The sequence below is a fragment of the Pithys albifrons genome, chromosome 6, assembly GCF_047495875.1.
Source record: "Pithys albifrons albifrons isolate INPA30051 chromosome 6, PitAlb_v1, whole genome shotgun sequence".
NCBI lineage: Eukaryota > Metazoa > Chordata > Aves > Passeriformes > Thamnophilidae > Pithys > Pithys albifrons.
In genome coordinates this window covers 23,353,135-23,378,519 of record NC_092463.1, presented here as the reverse complement: position 1 = coordinate 23,378,519, position 25,385 = coordinate 23,353,135, and the positions used below count along the sequence as shown (strand labels likewise).

At 43.8% G+C, this 25,385-nt stretch overlaps 1 protein-coding gene across 1 annotated transcript; it reads left to right on the top strand.

Annotated features, from left to right (window-relative positions):
- The first annotated feature begins 249 nt into the window (after window positions 1-249).
- On the top strand, window positions 250-15,484 carry LRRC74A (leucine rich repeat containing 74A). Its single transcript, XM_071559300.1, is given in 10 exon segments — window positions 250-273; window positions 624-720; window positions 2,565-2,681; window positions 3,895-4,078; window positions 8,633-8,747; window positions 8,749-8,796; window positions 12,295-12,409; window positions 13,533-13,702; window positions 14,298-14,383; window positions 15,409-15,484. Coding segments are annotated over 10 exon segments (1,032 nt in total).
- The last annotated feature ends 9,901 nt before the right edge of the window (window positions 15,485-25,385 follow it).

The following is a 25,385-nucleotide window of genomic DNA, read 5'->3' as shown; positions in this document are numbered from 1 at the left end:
CAACAATAGTTGGTGGGACAAACAAGCACTTGATTCAAGGCCCCATTAAGTGCTGACATGTTTATGAGCCACACTTTATTACTGAACTTACTGGGAATTTGTCAGTCGAGAAGTCTGAATCTGTTCAGACTAAAAAGGTGAATACAGCCCTATCCTTGTCTCCTCTCAGACTGTAACTGCCACAGTCTGACTTGAAATTGTACACACTGGAATATGAACTTAAAGGAGACAAGAACTCTTATCAGAAGCATGGCAGGACTCTTTGACACACCTGTGAGGGTTTCCATAGCCAAAACCACAGCTGTTCTCAGTTACTGGGAGCTGATTTGATCTCAGAGTGATGGGGTTTCCAGCACTGAATGTCACCCTTAGGAGTCAGAAGGTGCAGATAAAGTTACAGAAGGGTGGTGACGGCAGGACAGGCTAACCACAGGCTCTGCAGGGCCTTCTCATAACACCAGGACAGCCCATGCACAAGCCAGAAATGGGATTCTCCTATTTAGAAGCAGTAGAAATCAATAACACACATCTTACAAGTGGCACCATTCCTCCTGTAGATGTTTTAATTGAAGCCAAGCAGCTGCGCTTTTTGTGTGTAGGTGTGAGAAACTTACAGGATCTAGGAAGTGGCTGTGAACTCCTCATTTACAGAAAAGAAAAAGCAAACGAACCTGCATCTCACTGATGGTGACACCAAGAATGAGTCTAAGAAGGATGCAGGTGCAGTGTTTAGTTACAAGCAAACTCACTTCAGAAATTGTCAGAAATGGCCAAATTAAAGTCACCATCACCCAAGACAGACTGTTGTTGCAGCAGGCTGATCACCAGGTGGAAAGGCTTCTCTTCTCCAGCAATGAGGAGAAGGGTGGCAAACAGGGATCCAGGCTGCCAGTGGCCAGAGATGGGAGCTGCCATCTGGGAACAGTTTGGAAAAAAGCAAGATGAATAATAGGAGACCTTGCCAGTACCAGCTTTCAAGGCACTCCACCCAGCTGCCCCTAATGCCCACAAGAGGGGTCAGAACTCAGCATCTTGTGAGACCAGATCGTTTTTGAGGTCTCCATCACCCAGGAGGACAGGCAGGGCATGAGGGGCAGGAGGGTTTTCTGAACCTGCTGCTCTCAGGCTGTGCTTGTACACAGTAGAGTCAGGCACCAGGACTGCTCACAGCACTTTGGCCTGACTTCTAGGTCAGCATTAACAGTTCCTCTAAAAATACAAAAACCCCTTTGGACTGTCACTTAATCATTACAAGTTAATTTCTTATTTTTCTTTGTTGCTGTATATACAATTACTTGTTAAATAATGCAGTTACTGTAAGGTAGGGACATATGCGGGACAACTTCTCTCTTTGGCTCATTTTCCTATATTTAAATAGAGTATAATGCAATTTATGAAGTGCAGGGATCACTTCTGAATCTATTTCAGAAGGTTCAGTTCACAGACTGGGACTGGCTAATGCACTGGGCACATGACTAATCTCACGAGTTCTTTCATAGGATTTAGACCTATTTTTACCCTTTCTTTTGTCTTTCTCACACTAAAGTAATGCAAGTAAACCCATCATTTGACAAATAAAGTCTGGCAGAAGGAAAAGGTCTTAATAAAGGAGCTGCAGCTGCAGGGCTGGTTGAAATGCAGTGATGTAGGTGTCAGCTGGCAAGTCTTTCTCTCAGATAGGTCTGAATGAAGAGCCAAACTGCAAGCTCCACATCAGACATCAGAGCTAGGTGATATCCAGGAAGGGTACAAAATTACCCTTAGTACAGGTCAATAGCCTGGAGCTCTAAAGGGAAATAGTAAGGGAAGAGGGCAGTAAAAGCAGTGACTAGGAATGAAAAGGAAGATTCAGAGTAGAAAAAAATATATATTATGCTATTAGTCAGAAATTACACTTCATTATTTTTCATGCATTTATTCCTCTTAAAAAGGAATTTTCCAAATTCTTCTTCTCTCTATGAAATAAATTATAAATTGTGGGTAAGAGAAGCTGTATCACTTCCAGTGAGCCTAGTTACACTCAGTCCCAATAGACAGTACCATTCAAATGCTTTCTCTTCTGCCATTCAGAAAGAGTACTGCAAAGCATTCCCAGTCTGATCACAAAGTCAGCCAGCAGTGTCCAGCCTGTGCATGGGGAAGAGTCAGTCAGTTCAAGAGAGGCTGAAGAGGCTGACATGGGTTTGGCTTGTGGGGAAAAGGGATGGAGATGAAAAATTTGCTTTGCCCGATGGGCTCAGAAATTGAGAAATGGGAGAAAGGCAGCTTGTGAAGGAACAAAGACCTAATGAGGGAGAACTGTGAGTTCCCTGCACACAGGCTGAAGAGTTTGAGAAGTTTTTCCAACACTGCCAAGCACCAGAGTGAGCCCATCCCCACACTGAGGCCAGCACCATATGTGGACAGTGCACAGGGAGTGGCGGGCATGAAGCAGGGATGAAGGGGAGGTACATCCACAGCATGTTGAAGAGGGGCTTTAGTGAGAGGAGTGGGAAATCTATCACACCCAAGGAGTCACATCTCTGTTGGGCTTGCATTGACAAACTGAATCTGTTTCATGGCAGACCAGAATGAAGAGATGTCCAAAATCAGTGAGTCTCAGGAGTGTGTGTTGCTGGCTGATGCCTCAGCAGAGAAGGCCACAGAAGGCCCAGACACTGAACCAGGGGTTGAAGCTGAATGTTTTCTGACCATCTGCCTTCACTATGCTTTCCCTTACAGTCAGAGCTGTTCCTACCAATGGGTATATATTCAAAATGGAGACCAAGAACACAATCCTGCTAGAATCCTGACAACCACATATAGTCTGAAAACTGATTAAGATGGGGGTGGGAATGAACTTCCCCTTAAGAGCACTCCCTTTGATGTCAAATATCTTCCTTCAACTGCTCTCTCCACACCACCGCAATGTATTTGTTCCTTATTCTCTCCTCTAGTCATTAATAGCCAACACTGCCAGTCCAGCCCCATGCCTGGGCAGGAGGAGCAGCTATCTGAAACTAGGGATGGGACTGTGGCCTTGTTTGTGCACCCCTGATAAAACACTGCATGGCACTTATAGGTCTGCACACCATGGGTTTGCCACAACCATCCTAGACTGTTCTGGTGGCCCTCCTCTTATTTTCTGCCTCATTAAGTCAGTCCTCTGGCTAAGCAAGTCTTGCACTCCTTTTTGTAACAGTAGGATTTATCCATAATTTAGGATAAGAACTTTCTAATTTGTTAAAAATGGAAGGAAAATCAAAAAAACATAAGAATGCTAGAACAAGGACTGTTTTGTTAGAGGCTTCAGAATGAACTGGAAAATGGCTTTGATGAGAGTGGAATTTGTCTTGAGGTTAGACCACTGAATGTGTATAACAACATGGAGAAATATGAGCTCTAAGTATGGGGTTTGATGAAGGAATTCCAAATGACAAGTTTTTGTGGAAATACAGCCTTGAGCTGCACTGATATGTCTCACTGCAGCTGTGTCAACAACACTCAGTGGCCAAGATGAGAATGCTGGGATCCTTCCTGCTGGTTGTAAGCCAGTATGTTCTGAGCTGCCCTACCTCTGCTGGCAATATCAGCTGTGTGCTTCAATTATGATTAAAAAAAATGTTTTTGCCTGATGTGAAGAATTCTCAATTACACAAAAAAGGTTCAGTCACATTGCAGACTGGTGAGAAGCTGCAGTAAGTCACTGGAAGCCAAATGAGGAAGCAAGGAGGATAACTCCTGGAGATCTGGGATAAAGGGATGGAGACAACCAAAAGATTACAACTCCTTAAGATCTAGTAACAATATACTGTTGTTGCATAGTGTTACTTAATTTTATTAAGTTGCTTAATTTATTTAAAGTGGAGAGAGAACATTTAATGCACCACTCATGAATATACTTTTTGTTTGTAGACCCTGAGGTAGCCTTTGTGTGCACTATGGGCACAGAGATGTCCTTGGAAGCATACAGGCTGAGGGAGGTGGTGCCTGTCTCACACATTATTCAAAACTTGGCCAAGCCTTATGTAAATCTGAACTACCATGGTCTAGGGCTCAAAGGTGTCAAAGTCCTTGTTGGTGTTATGGTGAGTAGTCAGTAATACTGAAGCCACTGTTCTCAAGAACAGTAGGAATTTTAGGCCTCTCTCAGTCCTGGAAGTCATCACTGAGTACAGGGTGGTAGAAAAAGTCCTGTATCTTCCCCATTGAAACTCTAAGCATGTTTCTAATCCTCTGTGCAGGAAAAGTTTTATGCAGCAACTGATGGCCTTTCAGGGAGCTACCCCCAAGAGCTAGTGAGCTCTCAGAGCATCACACTGTCTCTCCAACACCTCCCTCACCATTAGGCTGAGGGTGGGCAAGATCCTGGGAGGGTACATAGCCAGGAAAGCTGATCCAACCTAAGCAAAGGGATATTCCATACCATATCACATCTCCTCAGCACTGGAAGCTGAGAGAAAGGCACAGGAGGGAAGGGGAGGTGGGACATGGTGGCACATTTGTTAGTACAACTTTTGTTTTCTAGAGCAACCATTATGTGTACTGAAGCCTGACTTCACAGGAAGTGACTGGATATCACCTGCTGATGGGAAATAGAGAATAAATAGTTTCTTTTCCTTTGCTTCAGTGTGTGGCTTCTTTTACTTCATTAAACTGCCTTTATTTTGATGCACAGGATAGCGTTTTACTATGTTGTTTTCTCCCCACTGTACTGCTGAGCAAGGGAGTGACAGAGTGGCTTGGTGACTACCTGGTATCCAATCAAGGTCAACCCATCAGAACTTCTTACAGCCAGATACGGACTGTGATGAACTGGAAGCACAGCTTTCTGCAGAACTCAGCATAGCACCAAGGGAGAGATCAGTGCATTGTTATCATACTTTTCTTCCCTGGGAATCAACTTTGGAGAGGAGACTTCATCTTACTTGCTGAGGCATTAATGGTGAGTTACCTGAAATCCAAGGTCATTTGCAGCCCTGGCTGTGTAACAGACTATTCTCATCTGGAAGCTGCTACTCACTTGGCAGGATTTCACTTGGCAATGCCCACATGATTTTCTGGTATAATTCTGCTAAGTGCATCTTGCTTAGTTCAGAAATAAGGGAGGCTGGAAGGACACAGACACTGGATGAACTGCACCAACATTTTTTCAGAACAGCTATGTGTGTCTGTCTGAGAAACAAACCTTCAGAACTGTGTAAGAGACGCCAACTTCATAAAATTTTGCAATTCTCCAGTAAAAATAAGAGGCTTAACTTCTCTGATTAGTTCCTGTCTCAAAGCCTCTGCATCATTTGGCACCTTCAGCAGCTGCCCTGCAGCAAGGCCTTTACCTGGTATCAGGAAGGGCTCTTGGTCAAGGTACAATGATGGGAGTGGAATAGGGGCAGGAAAAATTCAGAATGTGTTGTAGGCCATGAATGACCTGTATGAGAGAAGTTTGCACAACACAAAGTCCCATTGCTTCAGCTGTTTTAGGAAAATAATCACTGTGATCTTATATGTCTGTTTTGGGATGTGCAGTGCCACAATCTCTGTCCTGCTGATGTCCCATGCACTGAAGATTTCAGTGTGTCTGGTATCCCTCATTTTCATCTTCCTTTGGAGGCCTTGGGATGGCATCTGGTTACAGCTGGCTGGAAGATCCCATTGTCTCTGCACACTTGTCTCTCTTCAGGGCAATTACCAAGCGAAGAAACTGAACCTTCACCATAAGGACTTCTCTGAGAAAGGATGAAGCTCCTGAAATAGATGCTCAGTAATTTATTACTCCTGCAAAGCCAGGATGTCGTGGTTTAGGAACAGCACTCCAAACCACAAGCTGCTCCTCTCCCCCCAGCTCCAGTGAGACAGGGAAAAGTCAAAGATTACAGGTTGAGATAAAAACAATTTAATGGAAACAGCAATGAGATAAGAAAACAAACAGTAACAGCAACAACATTAATAACAAAAGTATACAAAAAGAGGGTGATTTACATGAAAAAATGCTTTTCCCTTACTGCAAGCCATACCCACCTTCTTGGAAGCGAGATTCCCTTACTCTCATCCCTGGCAGTGATGTGAGGTGGTATGGAATAACAACTTAGACATGCACACACAGCTCCAGGCTCTGCTCCCTCACAGCTACTGTGAAAAAATTCACTGTCCTAGCCAAAAACCAGGAGTACAGGCACTGAGGGGCTTGGGGTTAGCACAGTGAACACATATTTTCTCCTCCTAGCAAAAGCGCCCGATGACCTGGTTGGTAGTACAAAAGCCAGGGCCCACAGATTCAGAGTTTCCTGGATGGCCCACAGACTCACCCTCATCACCGCAGGGGACTCCAGCAACAACGACTAATATATGAGAACGCACAGGCAGGAGGAGAAACCACAGTAACAGAACAGTCTGGCAGAGAGAAGGGAGCTGAAAGAGAAGCCCCTCAGGGTGTATAAAGCAGAAAATTTCACTCTACTAAAACCTCACAGGATCAGAACTGTTGTTCTTTTTAAGCTTCTGATTACAAAGTTCAGGAGCTATTTCAGTTTTTCTTAAGTAGCCATTGCACAGTAAGCAGCAAGAGAAACAGATTAGGAAGTAATAAAATTAAGCTGACTAATCTGTCTGTGCAGACAAAGTGAGCTCCAGAGTGTGCTAGTAGCCCTTGAAAGGGAAAGCAAACCAAACAGTATTTCAGTAATCTCAGGTGCTATTACAACATTGTGAAAGGCTTGCATGAATATGAGGGCTCTTCTTCCCCTCAGTATGTTCAACACACCTGCTGCCAAAACGGCCACAAGTGAGCACCCAGCGTTCCTTGAGAATTGCAGTAACACAATGCATTTAGTTTAATTAACACTTTCCTTCTCCTGGTTCAGTATTTCCATTGATATGTATCTCTTTCTAATAAAAGTCCATGTCTTTAAAATATGGATCAATTAAAACTAAAGTGAGGACAAGGTATTGTGCCCCTGCCTTGAACAATCCTGCAGGCAACACAGAGATCAGTACTAAAATGCGTGACCTTCCTAGTCCAGAAAAATGCCTCTCCAAAATTCAGGGGTTTGCAGCTCCTCTCCTTCCAGCTCAGTTGAAGCAGGAGCAGCAGAGATTACTGCAGAATGTTTCTTTTCTGTTTTGCTTCTTAAAAGAATATTTTTAAGTCAGCTAAATTCACCATCTGTCTCCATCCAACCTCCCATACATGGAAAATTTGGATGAGAAATTATCTCTGAAAATGAGAGCAAGTGTTGGCAGCAAGTCCTATCCCTCCCAGTGTCACAGCAGACACAAACAAATTCACAAATACCCTGCTCTAAGTAGAACTTACACCCTGAGGTGTGCAATGCATGTGAATTGGCACTGGTACATATACAGCTGGGCATAGCTACCATATGAAGCTGAGTTCCTCTACTCTGCTAATCAAACAAGCAGAGTCTTGATATTTTAGATGTGGCAAGGAGAATCCAGCCTTTTTTCACAGTGAGAAAAACAGGCAGTGTCTATTAATACAGGAAATCCTCTCTCTCTCTACTTTCCTCCTTCACAATGTAAATCATTTGCTAAGATTTTATTCAAGCACAACTGTCATTTTCACAACAGGGCAATGCCACAGCACTACCTAAAGTAGAGGAGTATTATCAAGTCCTGGAAAAAAATGGCTAAAGCTGCCTCCTAGGAAGTTAGGAATCAATAATCCTGGAAAGAGCAAAACTAAAAAAACAGCCAAAATGGCTTCAGAGGTTAGGGTTGAGAGCTTACATGTCTTCTCAATCCAAGATCAGACTCTTGGAATTCAGCTCAGAAAAGTCAGCTTGCTTACAAGCTGCACTCAGCTCGATCCAACATCATCATCCTGAGAGCCTGCACATGGCTTGAGGGGAAACGGTACAGCTGTTAGTGAAAGCTTGTCTCTGGGCACCCCTGCCCTTGTAAATCACTGCAACCACACCAGTCTTTTGGACTGCTGTTTTAAATTATGTAAATAAATGTCTCTCTGCCTTGCTCTTAACCTGGCTTGCGGTAAGGTCACTAGCTCACACCAAGGCATTCCACATGGATTATCTTTGGAGCTGATAGCACAAAGGACTTGAAGGAGGACATGTCTTCTGCTGGCCAGTGGTAACAAAGAAATTTTTCTTCCTAATAGGGGGAATGGGATCTGCACATGAAGTCCAAGGTGGGCTAGAAATTATGTTCACACTCTAACAAACACACGTGGTAATGCCAACCCTCTAATGCCAGAGAGCCAGACCTTGTAGGCTGGTGGCAGGTAACACCCTGAGCTCTGATCTGCTGTGCTGCCCGGAGGAACAGGGAATGTCCCAAGGGAAACACCCCTCGTGCAGAAGGACCCTACTAGCAAGCACACATTCAAATGCAGCCCATTGCCTCACCCCTCTCCCCATCACATGGCTGAACATGATCCACATCTTATCCTCCTGCATGACAAATATGAGGGACCTGACATGTGGAATTTCACACAAGGAGACAGAGAGAAACTGAGAAGGTAATTCCACTTAGAAGCTGCATTGCAGACCTTTGTGGGACAGAGACAAGAGATGGTGAGATAACAGACAAACCCCTTGAAAGGGAGCACAGTTTTAACACAGCCCAGCTGAAGAAGGGGAAGAAAGGGTCATCCTTGAGTTTACATCATGCCTTCTGCTAGGCATGACATCCTTATTCTCCCCATGTCTGGATCTATATCTCTTCTTCCAGACATGGCCAGTAACCCCCTGACCACAGAAGATGCCACTTCCCTACTCACATCTGTCAGAAAGATCTTCTTTCAAATTCATGATGGAGAAAATCAACATCTTACTAAGAGCTTCTGTGCTGAAAAGCCTCCGGACCATACACCATGCATTTTTAAGAAGTGAGGGGATCATACAGCTGCCCCTTTCCAAAACTGTTTTGAGGCTTGCTGTTTGTTTCATTTAGGCAAAGTCATTAACAAAAAAGGCTAGTATTTGACAACCCTGCTAGGAGCCATGTGGAATTTGGCTTTGGTCTAGCTCTGGAGAGAGGTGCTTATAGTTTCACCATATTTCACTCCCTTCCATTATGTAATAACTGAATAAGAACACAGAGTGAATTCCCACTGGAGGATGAATTCTCTTCATCCCCTGAGCTGTCTTCTTCCAGGGTAGCCTAAGATACTGTGAAGTGCTTTGATACTCTGTCAGTATGTGTGAGGAACAGAAGCAGGTGGATGCTTCCAGGCATCGGAAGCCAAGCAGTTCTATTAAAAATAAAACAAAACGAAATAAGCAAACAAACAAACAACAAAACCACCACCACATTAAAAAGCTGGTGAGGAAGGAAATAGAAATTAGAGGCCAAATTTTGTATGCTACTCTGTAGCGAGGCTGGAGCATGACACACAGACACATACTGTTGTAACCTCATGTGCTGCTTCTAAAATGGGAGACTAAGAAATGCTCCTGAGCTCCTGCATGAGGGCGGGGGTTACATTGCAGATCAACACAGGGGAGAGACCCGGGCATGCATCAGTCTAGTCCTGGCACTTCCATCCACGCACTGGTTCTTCACGGGAGCAGTTACAGAAGGCATCAGGGGCCTCAGGACCCTCCACCTACCTCTGGGAGCAGCATGATTAAAGGAAAGAGCATTTTCACAAAAATTAAATTTAGGACATAGATAATATGCTCATGCTTGAAACAAGCTAAAAATAAAGTTCATGGGCAGTTTTGGACACTCTTGTAGTGGGTTGTATCTAAGTTACATCTGCATGTGTTCTTTGTCCTGTGGTTACTATATTAAAGAAAGAAACTAAAAATAAGCAGAATAAATAATATTCATCTATAGTCTTTCCTGAGAGTATCGAGTGCTTTCAACAGAGATCATCTGAAGAACAGGCATTCCTCCAAGGTAAAGATTTTTTCCTGCATAAATTAAGATCAAAGAGAATTCTTTTCCAAGTCTGCAAGGAATCAGGCCTCATTCTGCAAAGGAAAACTGTATGGGGGTAAAGGACTGCATTACAATAGATGTGGTTCTGCTAGTTTTATTACTAATAACCTAAATAATTCATAAAATTGGAAAGAGTAATAAATTTTAGCTAAATTATGATAAATTAAAAGAAATTATTGAAATGCATTTATTTGAGAGGAAGCACTCAAGAAATTTTGAGGCAAGTACTTAATCTACAATCCAACCTAAATCTCACTAAGAATTTCTGCTTTTTAGGGTTAAGAGTTGTTCTCTTCACCTCACCCTTGAAAAAGTCTAAATTACCTGGCATTTCACAAGATAAATGGTCAATGGCATAAATTTGCAATGACATTTCAGTATCCCAATCAAATCTTCATAGGCAAACACCTAATCTGTCTGACAGACTTCATTCCACCTGTGATGCAGGGAGTCTTGCATTTCAATTCAGAATAATTGTAAATATACAATGCTCAAGGCCTTACGCGGTCTTAAACCTTCAAGAAATAAGTAAAGGTTTTAATCTTTTATAGGAAACTTAAGGGAAGACATAAACAAAAGCCTCTTCTGCCCCTTTTCTCCAGGATAAATGCTTATCTTGACTTTTAAAGAATGAATAATTATTGCATCTATAAAAGGAATATAGAAGAAGAATCACATCTAGAAACCTTTGCATGGGTTTGACAGCACCAGCAATGGTGAAGTAATAAAGGCACATTTTTAACAATTTATTGCTTCTGACATCATTTCTATACGACTGTTCCCCACATTCTTTTCATAATCTACTCTTCAAAGGGTTCCAACTCGTAGATACTGACCAATGAAACATTTTCTACAAGTTCTGAATCAAAGTAGCCAGCACATGCTCATCTTCAGCATCACAATACAAAAGAAACTCCTGCTGCTTTTCAGCTGTCTGTGTGTTGTTTTCCTGGACTCTACTGCCTGTGTCAAATATGCAGAAATGCCCAAGCTGCCCCCAGGTGCTGCCCAGTCCCAGCATGGTTTGTTAGGCCAGACACGGTGCTTTGGCTGTGCAGCTTCTGAGGTGGCACTGGCAGTCCACTGCCTTTGTTGTGGGTTCAAGCCAGTCTGGCTACCCTGGAGAGAGCTGGCAGCAGCAGAGCCAGTTTGGGCTTTCCTGTGCTGCATGCCCAGGACTAGGGCATTCATTAGTGTGCTTAGTGCAAGGATGTCTGAATGATTTCAAGCCACTCTACGTCCATCAAACCCTTGGTGCTGAATGAAAGCTACTAAACCCAGCTGGACCCAGACCGGTTCAAGACTGTTATTGAGCAGTGACAGTCAAGAGATCACTGTTCAGTAGATTATAAGCTTCTAGATGGATCTTACAAACAATGGATCTTAAGTTTCTAAAAAGGAGCTGTAAGAATGCATTTGGAAACTTTGTAAATAAACTTTGGGAAAAAATACAGTGCTTGATGTCCTGGGACCCTCCCACAATGACAAAAAGAGAAGCTTTCATGAATTTCCTGAACTGCCTTGAAATTTGCAACAAATAAGCATATCCCTAACATAACACACAAGCAATTCCCCTGTCATCATGGGTATGAACAAAACCATAGTCATGTCTTTAAAGGATCAATCAAGGCAAAGTCAAATTTTTCATAACTTAAATGTAGAAGAAAAATTTAGTGACATCAATAATATTTGCATCGATAAGTTTCTAAGATTTCAAACCCCATGCTGCCCATTCCATAGATGTTAAAACAGAAAACTTAAAATGTGAGCTCTGAAATGCTGAGCTGTCAGTACCCTGTTTGAAATTCTGGGGAAAAAAAACAAATGTCAGGTCTTCTACTACTGACTGGAGCTTCCTCTTACGGTTATACAATGAACCAAAGCTTTGCCAAAAGTTCTTTTCATCTGGAGGCACCCAGACCCTTCCCAGATAGGATCATCTTTCTTGTCTGGGCTATAAAGCTACAGAGCTGGAAATACTAATCCTTTAATATCTTGGGTGATTTTTTTTCATTTTTTGCAGAGCTCTATGGCCCATTTTGGCCATTAACTGTTTAACTTGCAGTCTACATCTTCACAGAATGGAAAGAACTGTCTCAGGGATGAACATGAATTACTTGAATCACCAACAATAAGAGGTCTTTGGTGATGAACACCTACCTAGCATTAAGCTATTACCTACATAAATTAGTAGATCTTTGTCTCAGACATGTAAAAAGAGAAAGATGAACACTTATTTAGGGTCAAACCTCCACGGGATTCCTGAAAGTGAAGAGGAGAGATATCAGAAAGCACCATCCTTAGGAGAAAATGGTTAATGTATTTGTGAATACAAGAAAGTCTTAGTTGTTCTCTGGGGGTCCATGCTGAGTGCACTTTCCTTGCTCCTATGTACAGAATGAGTTGGCGAATGAAACTTTGATTAAGTTGCAGGATTTGATGTGTCAAATGTATCCTGAACTAGATGTAATCTACAGTGAGGTCAAAGGCTGTATCACCAAGATCCCCAAAAGCATTCAAATCCCATAGACATGATTCAGGTGAACTACTGAATTTGGGTCCTTAGCTGCCTGTACACAGCACACATGTTCCAGATAGATACTTGGAGGCATGGAGGTTGAAAAGTAAGCTTTCTTTCAAGTCAGAAATTCATCCAAGTTCCTTCAGAAAAGTAAATTTACAAAGGCACTCATGATGTTCACATATCTCTGTTCACACAGACTGACTAAGCAAATCCTTTGATTTTCAGTAGAGGCTATTGCCTTGGTATCTGAGGGCACTGAGCAGAGAGGGGGAAAGGAACAAGAAGAGATGTCTGCTCACTGTGTAAAATACGTTAATTCATTTCAGGTCTGCTCCAAATTCCTCATCACAAGACCACCACAACAGCTGACTTTCATAGAACCCTTCACCGACAGCTGTGCTTTAGCATCAAAATTAATGTGCTTCATAAAAGTAGAATATGGTATTACAAGTAAATACTGTCCTATATAGACATTGCATAGCTTTTCAAGGTCTGCAGTTTTCATGGATAGCAGCAGATGGTGCCGTCCTCCTTGCTGGAAGCCAACGCAAGCACTTGGGCATTCCTGAGCTAAACACCTTTGCACTACCAGCTTTACTGTGTTTCTTAACTGCTGTGCAGATTTTCAGCTAATTGGGCGAGACTTCGCTGTAGGTAAGGGTTTGGACGGACTTAAGCAAAAGCTTGAGCTGTTAGCTCACATCAAACAGTGCTGCTGTGCTTCACAGCTAGTGACACTTGCACTACTGTGCTTTGCAGTTTTTAATAGCCATTACGGTATCCAGCGAGTCCTCATTCAAGCAGAGAAGAAGAATTCAGAGAAAAGTAACTGAAGTGATTAGAGATCTGGAGGGGAGAACTGTCTGGATAAGACAGCCTAACCAAGCAGTGGCTACTGGGATGGAGACCAAATAACCTTATGCAATTATCAGAAAAAAACCCAGGTTTACTACTAAGTCTCGTTTTAAGGTAGGGGAAAGAAGGAGGTATAACTGAGAGGAACGGGATTAACCTGAACAACAGGAGTTTGCTCTGACTGCATAAGCAGTAAAGAACTCCTATCTCTCGGTGATGGGCTCAGTAAAGGCAGGGTGATAGATGGAAGAATAAGAGGAGAGCAAGTATCAGTGGCTGTTTCATGGTTATGCCCATGTTTTATCTCTGCTTCTACAAGAACTATTGAAAGAGTACAACCTACAACTCTGATAGTTTTCTAGGAATATCGATGAGAATGCAAACATGAAGGTTCCCGTGGCAGCCTTCTGAAAAGCCATGATGCAGGTGTGCCTCTGGAAGCATGGCCAGAATGCTCTTCTGTCAGGTTACTGCTCTAGGCAAACCTCTCTGCTGCAGCACAGCCACCAGACAGCCTTGCTGGTGACATTGCTCAGGCTAAGAGGCTAAATTCACTCATCACAAAAGTTGAGCCTTGATTGAGACCAACAAAATGCTGTGACACCCAATAAATACTGCAGATGGCACCAGTGATAATGGACCAATTTCAGAATATCACAGTCATGCTGTTTGTATAGGATATATGGAATATTGATAGATACTTATGCCTTACTACTATGCAAAACTGAAAAAAGGTATCTAAATCCTCACTTGTACAGTGGAAAATACAGTTCTCTTCTTGACTAAACCACTGTGGTGGTTGGGATCAGTAGCAATGATCAGCCAGACATGATGTTCTTTTACAAAGAAATGCAAGGAAAAAAAAAGAGTGAAATTGCCTCCCCACCACCACTCTGGATTTTTTTCATCCCCTCCACCATACACCAAGCCATCTGCTTACCTACTAAAAGATGGCCAGGCCCCAGCCTGATATGGAGGACTTTTCTGCTTAAAATTACCCAGGTTTCCTAGCACTTCTCAGCAACAAAGCATCCCACTGGATTGAGTCCAAATTGGGGAACTAGCTCACAATCCAGACCGTGATCAGACAGCAGTTGTAGATTATAGGTATGTGAGTGACTCCACTTACTGTCCTGGTTTGTCTTTCTTATTTTAATTTGGCTCAACACCAAATAAACATAACCTTATTCACCTTAGGACATGAAGAGACATATGTTTTTGGCCAGTCCATTACTTAATGTAAGTAAAAGATAGATGGAAAAACACCTTGAATACTTAGAAGTTTTGTTGAATCAAACTATAAGTAAGTCTTATTTTCCTACTTGATAAACTTGCTGTGAGTGTGCAGGGATCTCAGAGCTGAATGGCATTTTCATTCATTCTCGTTAGCCTGTGTGAGAAGCATCAGCTCAACACCATCCTCCCCCTGAAGCCAGGGTAAGATTTGCAACGACAGCATATCTGTGCCATCAGAACTTTTCCTCCTTCCTCGGGGACTCTTGGTTTTTTTACTTCTCTCTGATCCCTCTTCTTAGGAGACCTAGTTTTCCCTGGAAACCCGTCTTCAAACTACAGAACTTTTCATTCTCTTGAAAGTGCCTCTTCCTTAGTGCCTGTAGCAATCATGTCCAAGTTCTGAGAGCCTGAGCATTCAGCAGCAAACTCCTCAGAGGCTGCCAGTTGCTGCAGGCTAAACCGCTTGTCATTGGACCCAAAATTCCCCCTAGATTTTCAGTCAGTTCTGGCATGTGACTCATCAGCTGAAAGCCCTGTTAATCATGCCCAGATATTCCCATCCCTTGGCACATACTAATGGGTTTTAAAATACACTGTAGTCCAATTTTAAGACTAGAAGCAATGGCTGAGTTTTTCTCTTAGCCTCCTAATGTTTTCAAAGAGAAGCAAATTATTCTGTTGGTCCAGTCTTTATTCCTTTGCACACATCAGTGCCATACTAAAACGTGTGTGAAGTGGTAATATTCACCTTGCAGACAAGATTTGTGACCTTAGCTGTTCTTACTGTTCCTACCTCAGGGTGTTTCCTCAAGGTCCTCTCAGCAGCTTTAAGGTATCTGACAGAGGCGGTTCACTTTACTAGATTAATACTGGTTCACCTCCTTCTTTTCAATCAGTCACTTAAAAGAGCAGAAGGCAGCACAGAAACCTGTGGAAGGGGAAATTGAGGAAGAAGAGAAGGAAGAGCCATAACAGCGAAGCAAGGATGCAGGTCAGACAATGCAAGATTGTGTGAGAACCATTGAGAGAAAGCTCAGAGTGGCTCTTGACTTGGGGAGGCCCAACACTGGGGAGCTCTGATAGTCTAGGTTATTGAATGTAGAAACAAAGTTGATGTTCCACTCCACAGTAGGTCCTTACATAGTCTGGTCCTTTTCTGTTAAGGAAAGACTTTGCACCTGGTTACCAATCTGTCTTTCTCTGTGTGCTGACAGTGATGAACTTATTTGCAAAGATAAAGCAAAAAAAATAGGAATTGGGAAACTAAGACACTCATATATTGTTATTATCTCCTTTTGAGGTAATGCACACAGACAAAGACTGAAGCAAGGGCCCTGCAGTTATTCCCTACTAGATTAAGAGATCTGACACAAGGGACCTTTGTCAGAGACAAAAAAAACCCTCATGATAAACTACAGCTCACATTGCTTAAAAAGTTATGAATGATAGAAATTTATTTAATATCCCCATGGGAAAAGATATGCTAGAAAGATGGAAGACATAAAAGATTTTAAATGGCTTAGATACTGAAATTCTTTAAAACTAACATTAAAAGGTGTGTTTCAACAGATCTTAAGAAGGAATTAAAGCCTTGCATATATTAATATGTATTTAAAAATAGAATCTTTAAATTGTAAATATGTACAGGAAGTACATTTTTCCATGTGAGCAACTGCTAACACAGACTATACACCAAGGACCTTGGAGAACTGGGGAATATTGGCCGCTTTGGGAAGATGAACCTTCAGTGAAAAGGAAAAGAAGCTAGTTGTAATCTGGTAAATCTTTCTTTCCCAATGGAACTCCCATGTGGAAAAAATCTTTAAAATGTCTTGAAAAGCTTTGATAAGAGTTCACGTGGCTCCAGTGCCTAATCAGAGGTCAAGATGACTGTCAGCATGATGGCATTGGTACGTCTACTCACTAGTCACCCTCAGAAGACTTCAGCTAATACATTAACCCAGCAGGTCAATGTCCTCTGATACCTGTGACTCTTCCAGAATTTGCTTGTGATTGCAGTCAGTGCCCCCCTTCACTTATAGAATATGTGGGGATTTGAGATTAAGAATCAGAGCAGCATTAGAGATGCTGGACAACTTGCACATGCAGGGGTATAGCACTGTGGGGTTTTCTGTTCTTTCCCTAATCATGCCTGAAATGTAATTGTGTTTCTTGACTATTCCTAAGCACTCAGGTGCTTTTTCATAGAAGCTGTCATGTCTTCACCCCAGCCATCAGCCACTCGCTCACTCTCCCACCAGCAGGACTGGGGAGAGAATTGGAAGCATAAAAGCTGGAAAACTCATTGGTTGAGATAAAGACAGTTTAATAGGGAAAGCAAAAGCTGTGCACACAAGCAAAATAAAACAAAGAGTTGATTCACTGCTTCCCATGGGCAGGCAGGTGTACAGCCACCCCCAGGGGAGCAGGGCCCTATACACATAATGGTGACTTGGGAAGACAAATGCCATCACGTCAAATATCCTCCCTCTTCTTCCTTCTTCCCTCACACTTTATATACTTAGCATGATGTTGTATGGTATAGAATATCCCTTTGGTCAGTTTGGGTCACCCATCCCAGCTCTGTGCCCTCTCAGCCTCCCAAGCACCCCAACCCCCTCATCAGCATGGCAGTACGAAAAGCAGGAAAAGCAGAAAAGGCCTTGGCTCTGTGCAAGCCCTGCTTAGCAATGACAAAAACATCACTCTATTATCATTTTAAAATCTCTATTATGTGTTCAGCACAAATCCAAAACACAGCCGCCTACTAGCCATTGTGAAGGAAATTACCGCAGCCCAGCCCAGCAGCGCACCCCGAACCTGCAGGACCGTACTGCTGGACACTGGGCTCGGAGGGGCGGGAGGGCGGTCGGTGCCATGTAGGTGCCCATCACTGCGCACCTGCGCTCCCTCCCTGCCCGGCGCGCCCTGCCCCGCTCGGCGCTGCCCGCGCCGCCGCCAGGTGTCAGCGCAACCCCGGCGGTGCTGCCCGGCCCGGCCCGCCCCAGCCCCGCACATCTTCCAACCCGCTGCTCGTGCAGTCAACGAGCGGCCGGGCTTGGGAAAGACCTTAAACATTATCTCGCCCCCGTTCCAGTGCCCCACCATCCTTACAGTAAAGAATTTTTTACTAATGTCCAATCTAAACCTATTCTCTGTTTGAAATCATCCCCCCTTGTTCCATCACTACATAAAAAGTCCCTCTCCAGCCTCCCTTCAGGTGCTGGAAGGTCACAATTAGGTCACCCTGATACCTTCTCTTCTTCAGACTGAACAAACCCAATTCTTTCAGCCTTTCCTCACAGAAGAGGTGCTCCATCCCTCTAATCATCTTGGTGGCCTTCCTTTGAACTTGCATCAACAGGTCCATGTCCTTCGTGTGCTGTGGACCCCAGCTGGGGTCTCACAAGAGCTGCTCTTTCCACAACTACTTCATTGCTGCTTTCCTGTGAAGAACTATCAGCGGGGGCATCATTTTAACAGTTGTACAACATTCCTCCAGCATCCTGCTCCAGACACCAGTGCATCATTGAGCAGCGGCTGTGGCACATTTTGTGTTGCACTCGCTGCACTGGTAATTGAGGGAGGACTGGAGATACCTGACAACTGGTCCATACGACAACTATGTGTGACAACTCTGGCATTGCTTGTTGGCCTACATGAGCCATGTGTACAGAGAGCTGTCACTGCCGTAGGACAGCACTAAGACTCTTGGACTCATTGAACTTACTGGATCTGATTCACAGACCTGAGTCTTGGCATTTCTGGAGGGGGATGTTGTTTAAAACAGGCCATCTTCTAGGATGTTCTTCAGTGGCTCCAAGTCTGTTGACCAAGTGTTCACCAACTTTGTTTTTGTTTGTTTGTTTTGTGTTTTGTTTTTAAGCATAGGAGGCATAAAATGAAAACTAACATATGCAGGCTCAGTATTAAGGCCAGGGATTTGGGAACACCTAATGATTTTATATTTTGCAAAAAAATGAGTAGTTTTTCTTTACATGACCTGCAACTATTGTTACATAGCAGAAAACAAGATTTATAGCATCCCAGATTTTCGTTTAAAATAAGGATCTTGGCTTATCAGCAGGCAGATGCTCTATAGTCAGTTAAACTGGATCAACAGTGAGAAATTTCTCACTTGTTTCCAGACTGAAACAACAAGAAAGAGAGAACAATGGGATTTTGGGGTACCTGACAGCAGAGAGCGAAGGTCCTGCTTCACTGTCCCCTACAACGCTTTTGTTCTGCAGAAAAGGGTGCACTTTGGAGTAGAGAAGTAGCACATAAATATATACTGTTCGTTATCTTTGTCTTTTCTTCCCACAGTGTCTTGGGTTTGTGCTGCATATGTTACACATGGATCTTATCTCATGCAGAGCTGTTGTGTATTAGTCATGCATTACTATTCACAGAATCAGCTGCCTAACTAAGCTGATTGGTCCAATTATTGCCCTTAGATTAGCTACAGCCATCAAAAATCTTCTGTAAAAAACAACAAATGAAATAGAGTTGGAAACTGGCCTGCAGCAAGTGTGGCTTTTGTTTATTTGAGTGTCCACTTCAACTCCAGGCTCAACAATCATGTGGCAGCTACATGGTACCTTTACACCAGGAAAAACCTGCAGGGAGATTGGATGGTTTCTTTCAGCTGATGAGTTCAAGCCCAAATTTCTATTCCAGAAGGGCTTGATAAATAAAAATTATTTATTTTGCAAACACAAGATCAAAAGAGAATGAATCTCTGGGAAGGAACTAGATGCAACCTTCTGTCTTACTATGTGGCCTGATGCAATTAAAATACTAGCAAAAATGGAGTGTTATTGAAAATTTTAGTCATATGCAAGCAGTGTGATGGAGGGATATAGCTGCAGTTTTATTGTGCAGAGTGTCTCTGAGCATTCTCAGATCAATAAAGCATTTTTAAGCTTGGTGGCAGCATTTGTCCCCTTGCTGGGAATTCAGGGATAAACTGTGGCAGACACTGAGCACGGGCGGGCGGGAAGTGGAACATGAATTTCTCTGCTGATCCTGCACCTGTGAAATGGCGCAGAAGGAAATGGTTTGACTAGCATAAATTAAGGCAGCTCTGAGACTCATCTAACATACCTCAGGATTCAGCCTGCCAGCAGTGCAGAAAGCTGGCTAAACACTACCTCTGTGTCTTCCTTAGCTCATGGAGTGACACAGCCAAGCGACATTGTCAGAATTCTTCAGTATTAGAAAGAAAACACTGTCTAAGTAACATGTTTTGAAAACACAGCATGCGCACCAGAGTATTTAATGTGTTAGCGAGTTTAGATGAACCTTTCGATCCCTTGCAAGGGAAATCATCTTTTTGTAATGGATCCCATCCAGCAGAATGAGACACAATTCAGACTGATTTCCTAAGCATCACCGCAACATTTAGGACAACATATCATTGCATTATAAAAGCCCACTAATTTGAATCTCTGGAAATCTCAGAGTAAGTATAAAGACTAATAGGTCAAACCATCTCAGCTTGTTCACATTGAAGATCTTTGATCTGTCTAGCTGAACTGACCTGCAGGTTTTTGGCTTTACTTTCAAAGGAGAAATCTCATGGACTGCTGAAGTGGGTACATTGATACTAGTCTTCCTCTTTAAGACCAATAGTTCTTTGTTCCAGAAGCCTCCCATCCATATAATCAGCATAACAAAAGGTGTGCAGTATATGTCAGTGGACATGCACCTTATGCAAAGGGGCATCTTGCAGCCATGCACAAAATCAAGCATGGGATTGGGAGTATGCCCAGGTACTGGTCAGTGTAACTGAGATGCTTAAGTCCCTCACCTGAATCTGTCACAGCAATGTTACAGGATATGAAGAGATGATGGAGTGAAAATATGCAAGGACAAAATTTAATTTTTTCATTGTGAAGTGTCAGATTTGAGTCAATTGACTGGTGCTAATGGTTTTTACAAGACGCTGGAAAAGGTCAAGATCACAGTGGACATTTCAGTTCCTGAAGATTTATGTTACAGTTGTTCTTTTCTTCTTAAGTGGGTGAGTCCTTATCTATCCACAATGCTGAAGCTATTTCATAGTTTCTTAATCCAGAGAGCCCAGCCAAAGGATTGTATTCTGAATTTAGCCTACCAGAAATGTAATCAATCCATAATTTGTTCCTTGTCACACTCTTTCATGTAGGCTGCTGAGATGGCAGCCAGACACATGTCACAGAGTGGACAGATTGCTCTGGTACCCTTCTCTCTTCCAGACATTTCATGAAGACCTTAGTTACTCCACTGGCCTGCTGTTAGCTGCGCATCTCCCAAGGGACGAATACGGCAGCTTTCACAGCCTCATGGGAAGGGGCATCATGTTACAGCAGGACAAGAAAATAATGTCCTGCCCTGTAACCTTACTCACTGCCTCCTTTCAGGAAACTGAGCATGTGCATTCCTTGATGGTCTGTGTTTGCATTTTGGGTCATAGGATAGAGTGGTCATGTGATGGAGGTGGTCTCCAGGATATGATCTTTCATAAGGGACTAAGACCAGATCTAATCAAGCCACTTCAACTCCTCTTTGCCAGTGGTTTCTCCCCACCTCATCTTTATGGGAGGCAGGTACACCGGGTCCGTGTACTGAGGACTCAAGCAGGGCAGTAGGAGTCGGAGGGCGCTGTGCAGCGCTTGGGTGTCACCGCGAGGGCATGGATGTGTCCATGCACCGGCCCCTGTGTTCAAGCGTCTACGCCTTAGCAGAAGCAGGAAACTTGCTTGTCTACCCGAGAGCTGCACCTTTCCCTGCTTTTCCCCCCTTCCCACCGAGCAGAGGGCGCTCCGCCCTCAAAAGTGTGTCTTCGGCACATTCCTTGGAACTAAGCTAAACCACTGGAAGGAAAAAGTCCTGCGCACACCCAGGCACACATGCACACCCTAGGAGACAAAAAACCCGAGCTCAAAACACACAGCGAGCTGGGAAGAGGGTGTTTGGAAGCCTTGGAAACTCGGGCAGGCAGCAGCCGGCGAGGCGGGCGGGGTGCGGGCCGGGCCGAGCTGGCGCAGCGCCCAAGCCGCGCCAAGGCCACTCTGTGCCCGGTCCCCGCATCGGGCCGGCGCGATGCTCCCGTCCCACCTTGTGCGGCCCAGTGGAAAAGCCACAATGCGACTTTCGGCGAGAGTGGGGGCTGAGGGGTGGAGACAGACAGGCGGAGCCAGGGCTCAAATTCTTGAACCTTTCACATCCTTTCTGTAATTTGAAACATACTTGTTTCCATGCCAGAACCTTTTTTTTTTAATTCCTTCCTTGAGGCTGTGGAAATACGTTCAGAGGAAAAAAAATGAGAGAAAGAAAGTAAGAGAAGAAAGGAAGGAAAAAAAGCAAGCCCACTACTTGTCTGAGGCTCCAAAACAAAACAGAGAAACGTGAGAACGCGGCCTTCTCCAAGCACAACTGCTCGCGGGCTCAGATTTCCCTTCGGAGGGGTCATGGCTGTTGCAGTCACGGGTTTGGAACGCAGCTGGTCCTGCCTGAAACAAGGCAAAAAAGTCCTGGCTTTTCTGCAAACGGCATTTGCCTCCTTTCGCTTTTGAAAGCTCGTTGTGTTTAGAGCATGGGAAGCCATTTGCAAAACGCTTTGGGGATTGGTTTGTGCCCTTAGAGATTCGTCACCTTCAGTGGGTCATTCCCCCTCCACAGTCCCAGCCCCTTCCACCCAGGGACATCTGCATGTCCATCTTCTATGCACTTCAAGTTACACCCCTGTAAGCACTCCTATTTATTTCCTTCCACGAGACTGTCACTTAGACAGTCACCACGATTAGTGTGGAGTTCACATACAAAAGAGAAAAACTGGCTTATGTACTGTCTGAAAACATTTCGAATGTCTCTAATCACCCAAAAGGCACAAAGCAACATCAGCCTGGCCATCAGTGCTCACTCCTTTCCCCTCGGGTAAACCACAGCAGGTGATTCCTCTGGTGCAACGGGTATTTTTGTTTGTTTTGTCCAAGGAAGTAACAATTACTAGTGACACTAAATGCCTCCTCGGGTCAGAAGTGACCTGAAGCTCTTGATTTGCATACAAGCAGTTGTAGTGCTTCTGCCTTGCCAGTGCTGTAGTAGGGCTGCTAAGCTGGCAGAGAGAGCACCAAGCCCTTTCCCATCCACTCGGGGACTCACACCCTGCTCTTTCAAACCAGAAAAACAAGGACACGGAGAGAAGCTTTCATGTTTCATTGCCATTATCATAGGTCACAACTGTATTAATGTGCTATCATGTTGTTTATGTGTATGGATATAGATGGGTGTGAACAATACTCATGAACAAGCCTTAAGAAGACATGAGGTTTTCCAGGAGAGAGTCAAGTGGGAACATGTACATCATCTGAAGCAGCTGGGTGACTGCCTTACCAGGAGTCACCTCTGCACATGAGGGAGAAGCCTTCCAGAGGAAAGAGCAGTTTGTGGGCACAGTCCTTATATGCTGTACTCCTCCGATCACAGCCCCTGGTCTGCTCAGCTGGAGCAAGTTGAGCAACTTGGAGAGTATTTCTGTTAGCTCAGGTGTATAACTAGAGAAGAAGCAGGTGCAGGACCATCTGAGAGATAAAGATGGTGCAGATACATTTATTTATTTTATTGGAAGGGACAGTTTGACATTTCAAGTCTCCCCATAGCCTTTCAGCCCATATAGGACAGCAATTAGGTTATGCCCACTGGGAACTCCTCTCCTTCACCCAACTCCTGACACTACAAGTCACCACCCTGCTACTTTGCAGATTGGCAAGAAACACCACAAAGCCCATGTGTGCTTAAATACTTCATATCACACAGCAACTGCTGTTCTGGCTGGCTGAAACACTGCAGCATTTTGGGTCCTTCTCTCTGAGGAGATAGATCATCCTGGAGTTTAACTGTGTTTATCCAGAAACCTGCAAGACAGTCTTTGTCTCTGAAGCTGATCATTTGTAGCTCATAGCTTCTTCTGAATGATACCCTCAGATGGAAGCCATCCAATGCAACTGTGGCATGGTGTCCTGTTTATCACATTTCGATCACGGTGCTTACATAAGTCTTTGCTACAAATACAACTGCTCTGCTAAGTTTAGTCATCATGGATACTAAAGGGTTATTAGTATCTGTTCAGGCCCATGTTGGCATTCCACACCCTTCTCTAGATTGACATGCAAGCCCAGTTGGAGTTGCTATTAAATATGAGACCAGACTTCAGTTAAATATATATTGTTAGTGACTTCTGGGGTGTTACCAGCTTTCTAGAGATACCACATGTGACTCACTGAACTAGATGACAGACTGTTATGAGTTTTTTCATCTGGTCATATTTATCAGAGCAGGTTTGTCCTGCCTTTTTTACAGGGAGCATTGTCTCATATATAGCAAGCAGATGAAATGAAATCTGCTTCAATAGACATTGCTCTCCACACTTCATTTTTACTGTATTCCAATCCCACATACTTGATTCATGCCCTGGTATGCTGAAATAAAACAGTTAAGTCCCCTGTGATTCAAAGATTTTTGGAGGAAGACACCGAGATTTCTTGGGGTCATTGTTCAATGGACAAACTCTGTAGATGGGACTCCTCTCCTAAGCCAAATGGTGTGTTTAGAAATGATGAAGAAAAATGACTTGTCATTTTTCCAGAATATAAAACATTCTGGAGCATGCTCTTCCTCCATGGCTGTTTCCCTGTACTCATCACAACTCTCAGGCACCATCTGTGGGCCTCCTGACCTAAAACAAATAGTACACCAAAGGTAAGTGGGCCAGAGCCTTAGGCTGCAGCTCACCACTGTTGTGGTGTTGGGCACCTCTAAAGAGATAGTAAGTCCTTCAAAAAAGACAACTAAGAGAGGTATTCTACCCATCTGGCCTACAGAGACAGGTGGCACTTGGGCCACAAACCAAGAGCTTCTTAGCTTCTCAAACCGGAGACCTTCATATCTTCAAGGCTGAAGGCAAGTAAGAGAAGCTCTTACCTGTCTTTGCCCCTGTATGAGATCCTAGTCTTAGGAGATGTGGCTGGGATAGGCATGCCAATAGCTCCAGGCAGAACAAACCTTCTGTTTTACAAAGACTGGCTTGCACCCAACTGCTTTTTACATATGAGGCTGGTATTCCTTGTTGAAGTGGGTTTGAAGAATGGAATAGGACAGCAAGAAAATGTGGCCCACAGAGAGAGGCTGTGAAGAAGAAAGGACTAACATGACCTCAGAGAAGAGAACCGAGACTCTTTCTGCTGACAGGTGCTGAGAGGAGACAAGTTACAACAGGGTGGCTGGAGTCACAGTGGTGCTGGGAGATGGGAGGTTGCAAACTTGGAAACATATGCTCTCCAATGACTTCAGTCTCTGTGCAAAGGAGTACACACCACTTTATGAGGGGTTAATGCAGGGGGCTGCTTTAGCAGACTTGTCTTCTCTGCTAACCTCTAGAAATTGGTTCCTTTAGAAGAGATAAGAACATGTAGGCAGACTTGAAATGAGGACAAGAATTCTGAACTCAGTGTGACAGCTTGTCCCAGACACAGGGTTAAACTTCATTCCAGGCTCTGGGAAGTCTAAAAGACAATTTAGCCACACAGGAGAGACCCTCCTGCATCCCTGCACAACACAGAAGCAAGGTGGTCTCTGGGTGACAACAAGGTTCCTGAACATAAGTTTCCCCTTTAACACTGATTTGCCATTAAACACTTTGCCTCACAAGTCTGTTTCTCCCTCTGATTTTATCTTCCCTTTTAGAAAATGGTACAAATAAAGCTGAGCTGCCTCATAGCTTGCGGACGTCTGTACTATACTAAACAGCCCTCCAAGGAGAGAAGTAAAAAGAGGTGAAGGACTAATATGAGTCTTTGCAAGGACCTCTGTCCATGCCAGAAAAGAATGT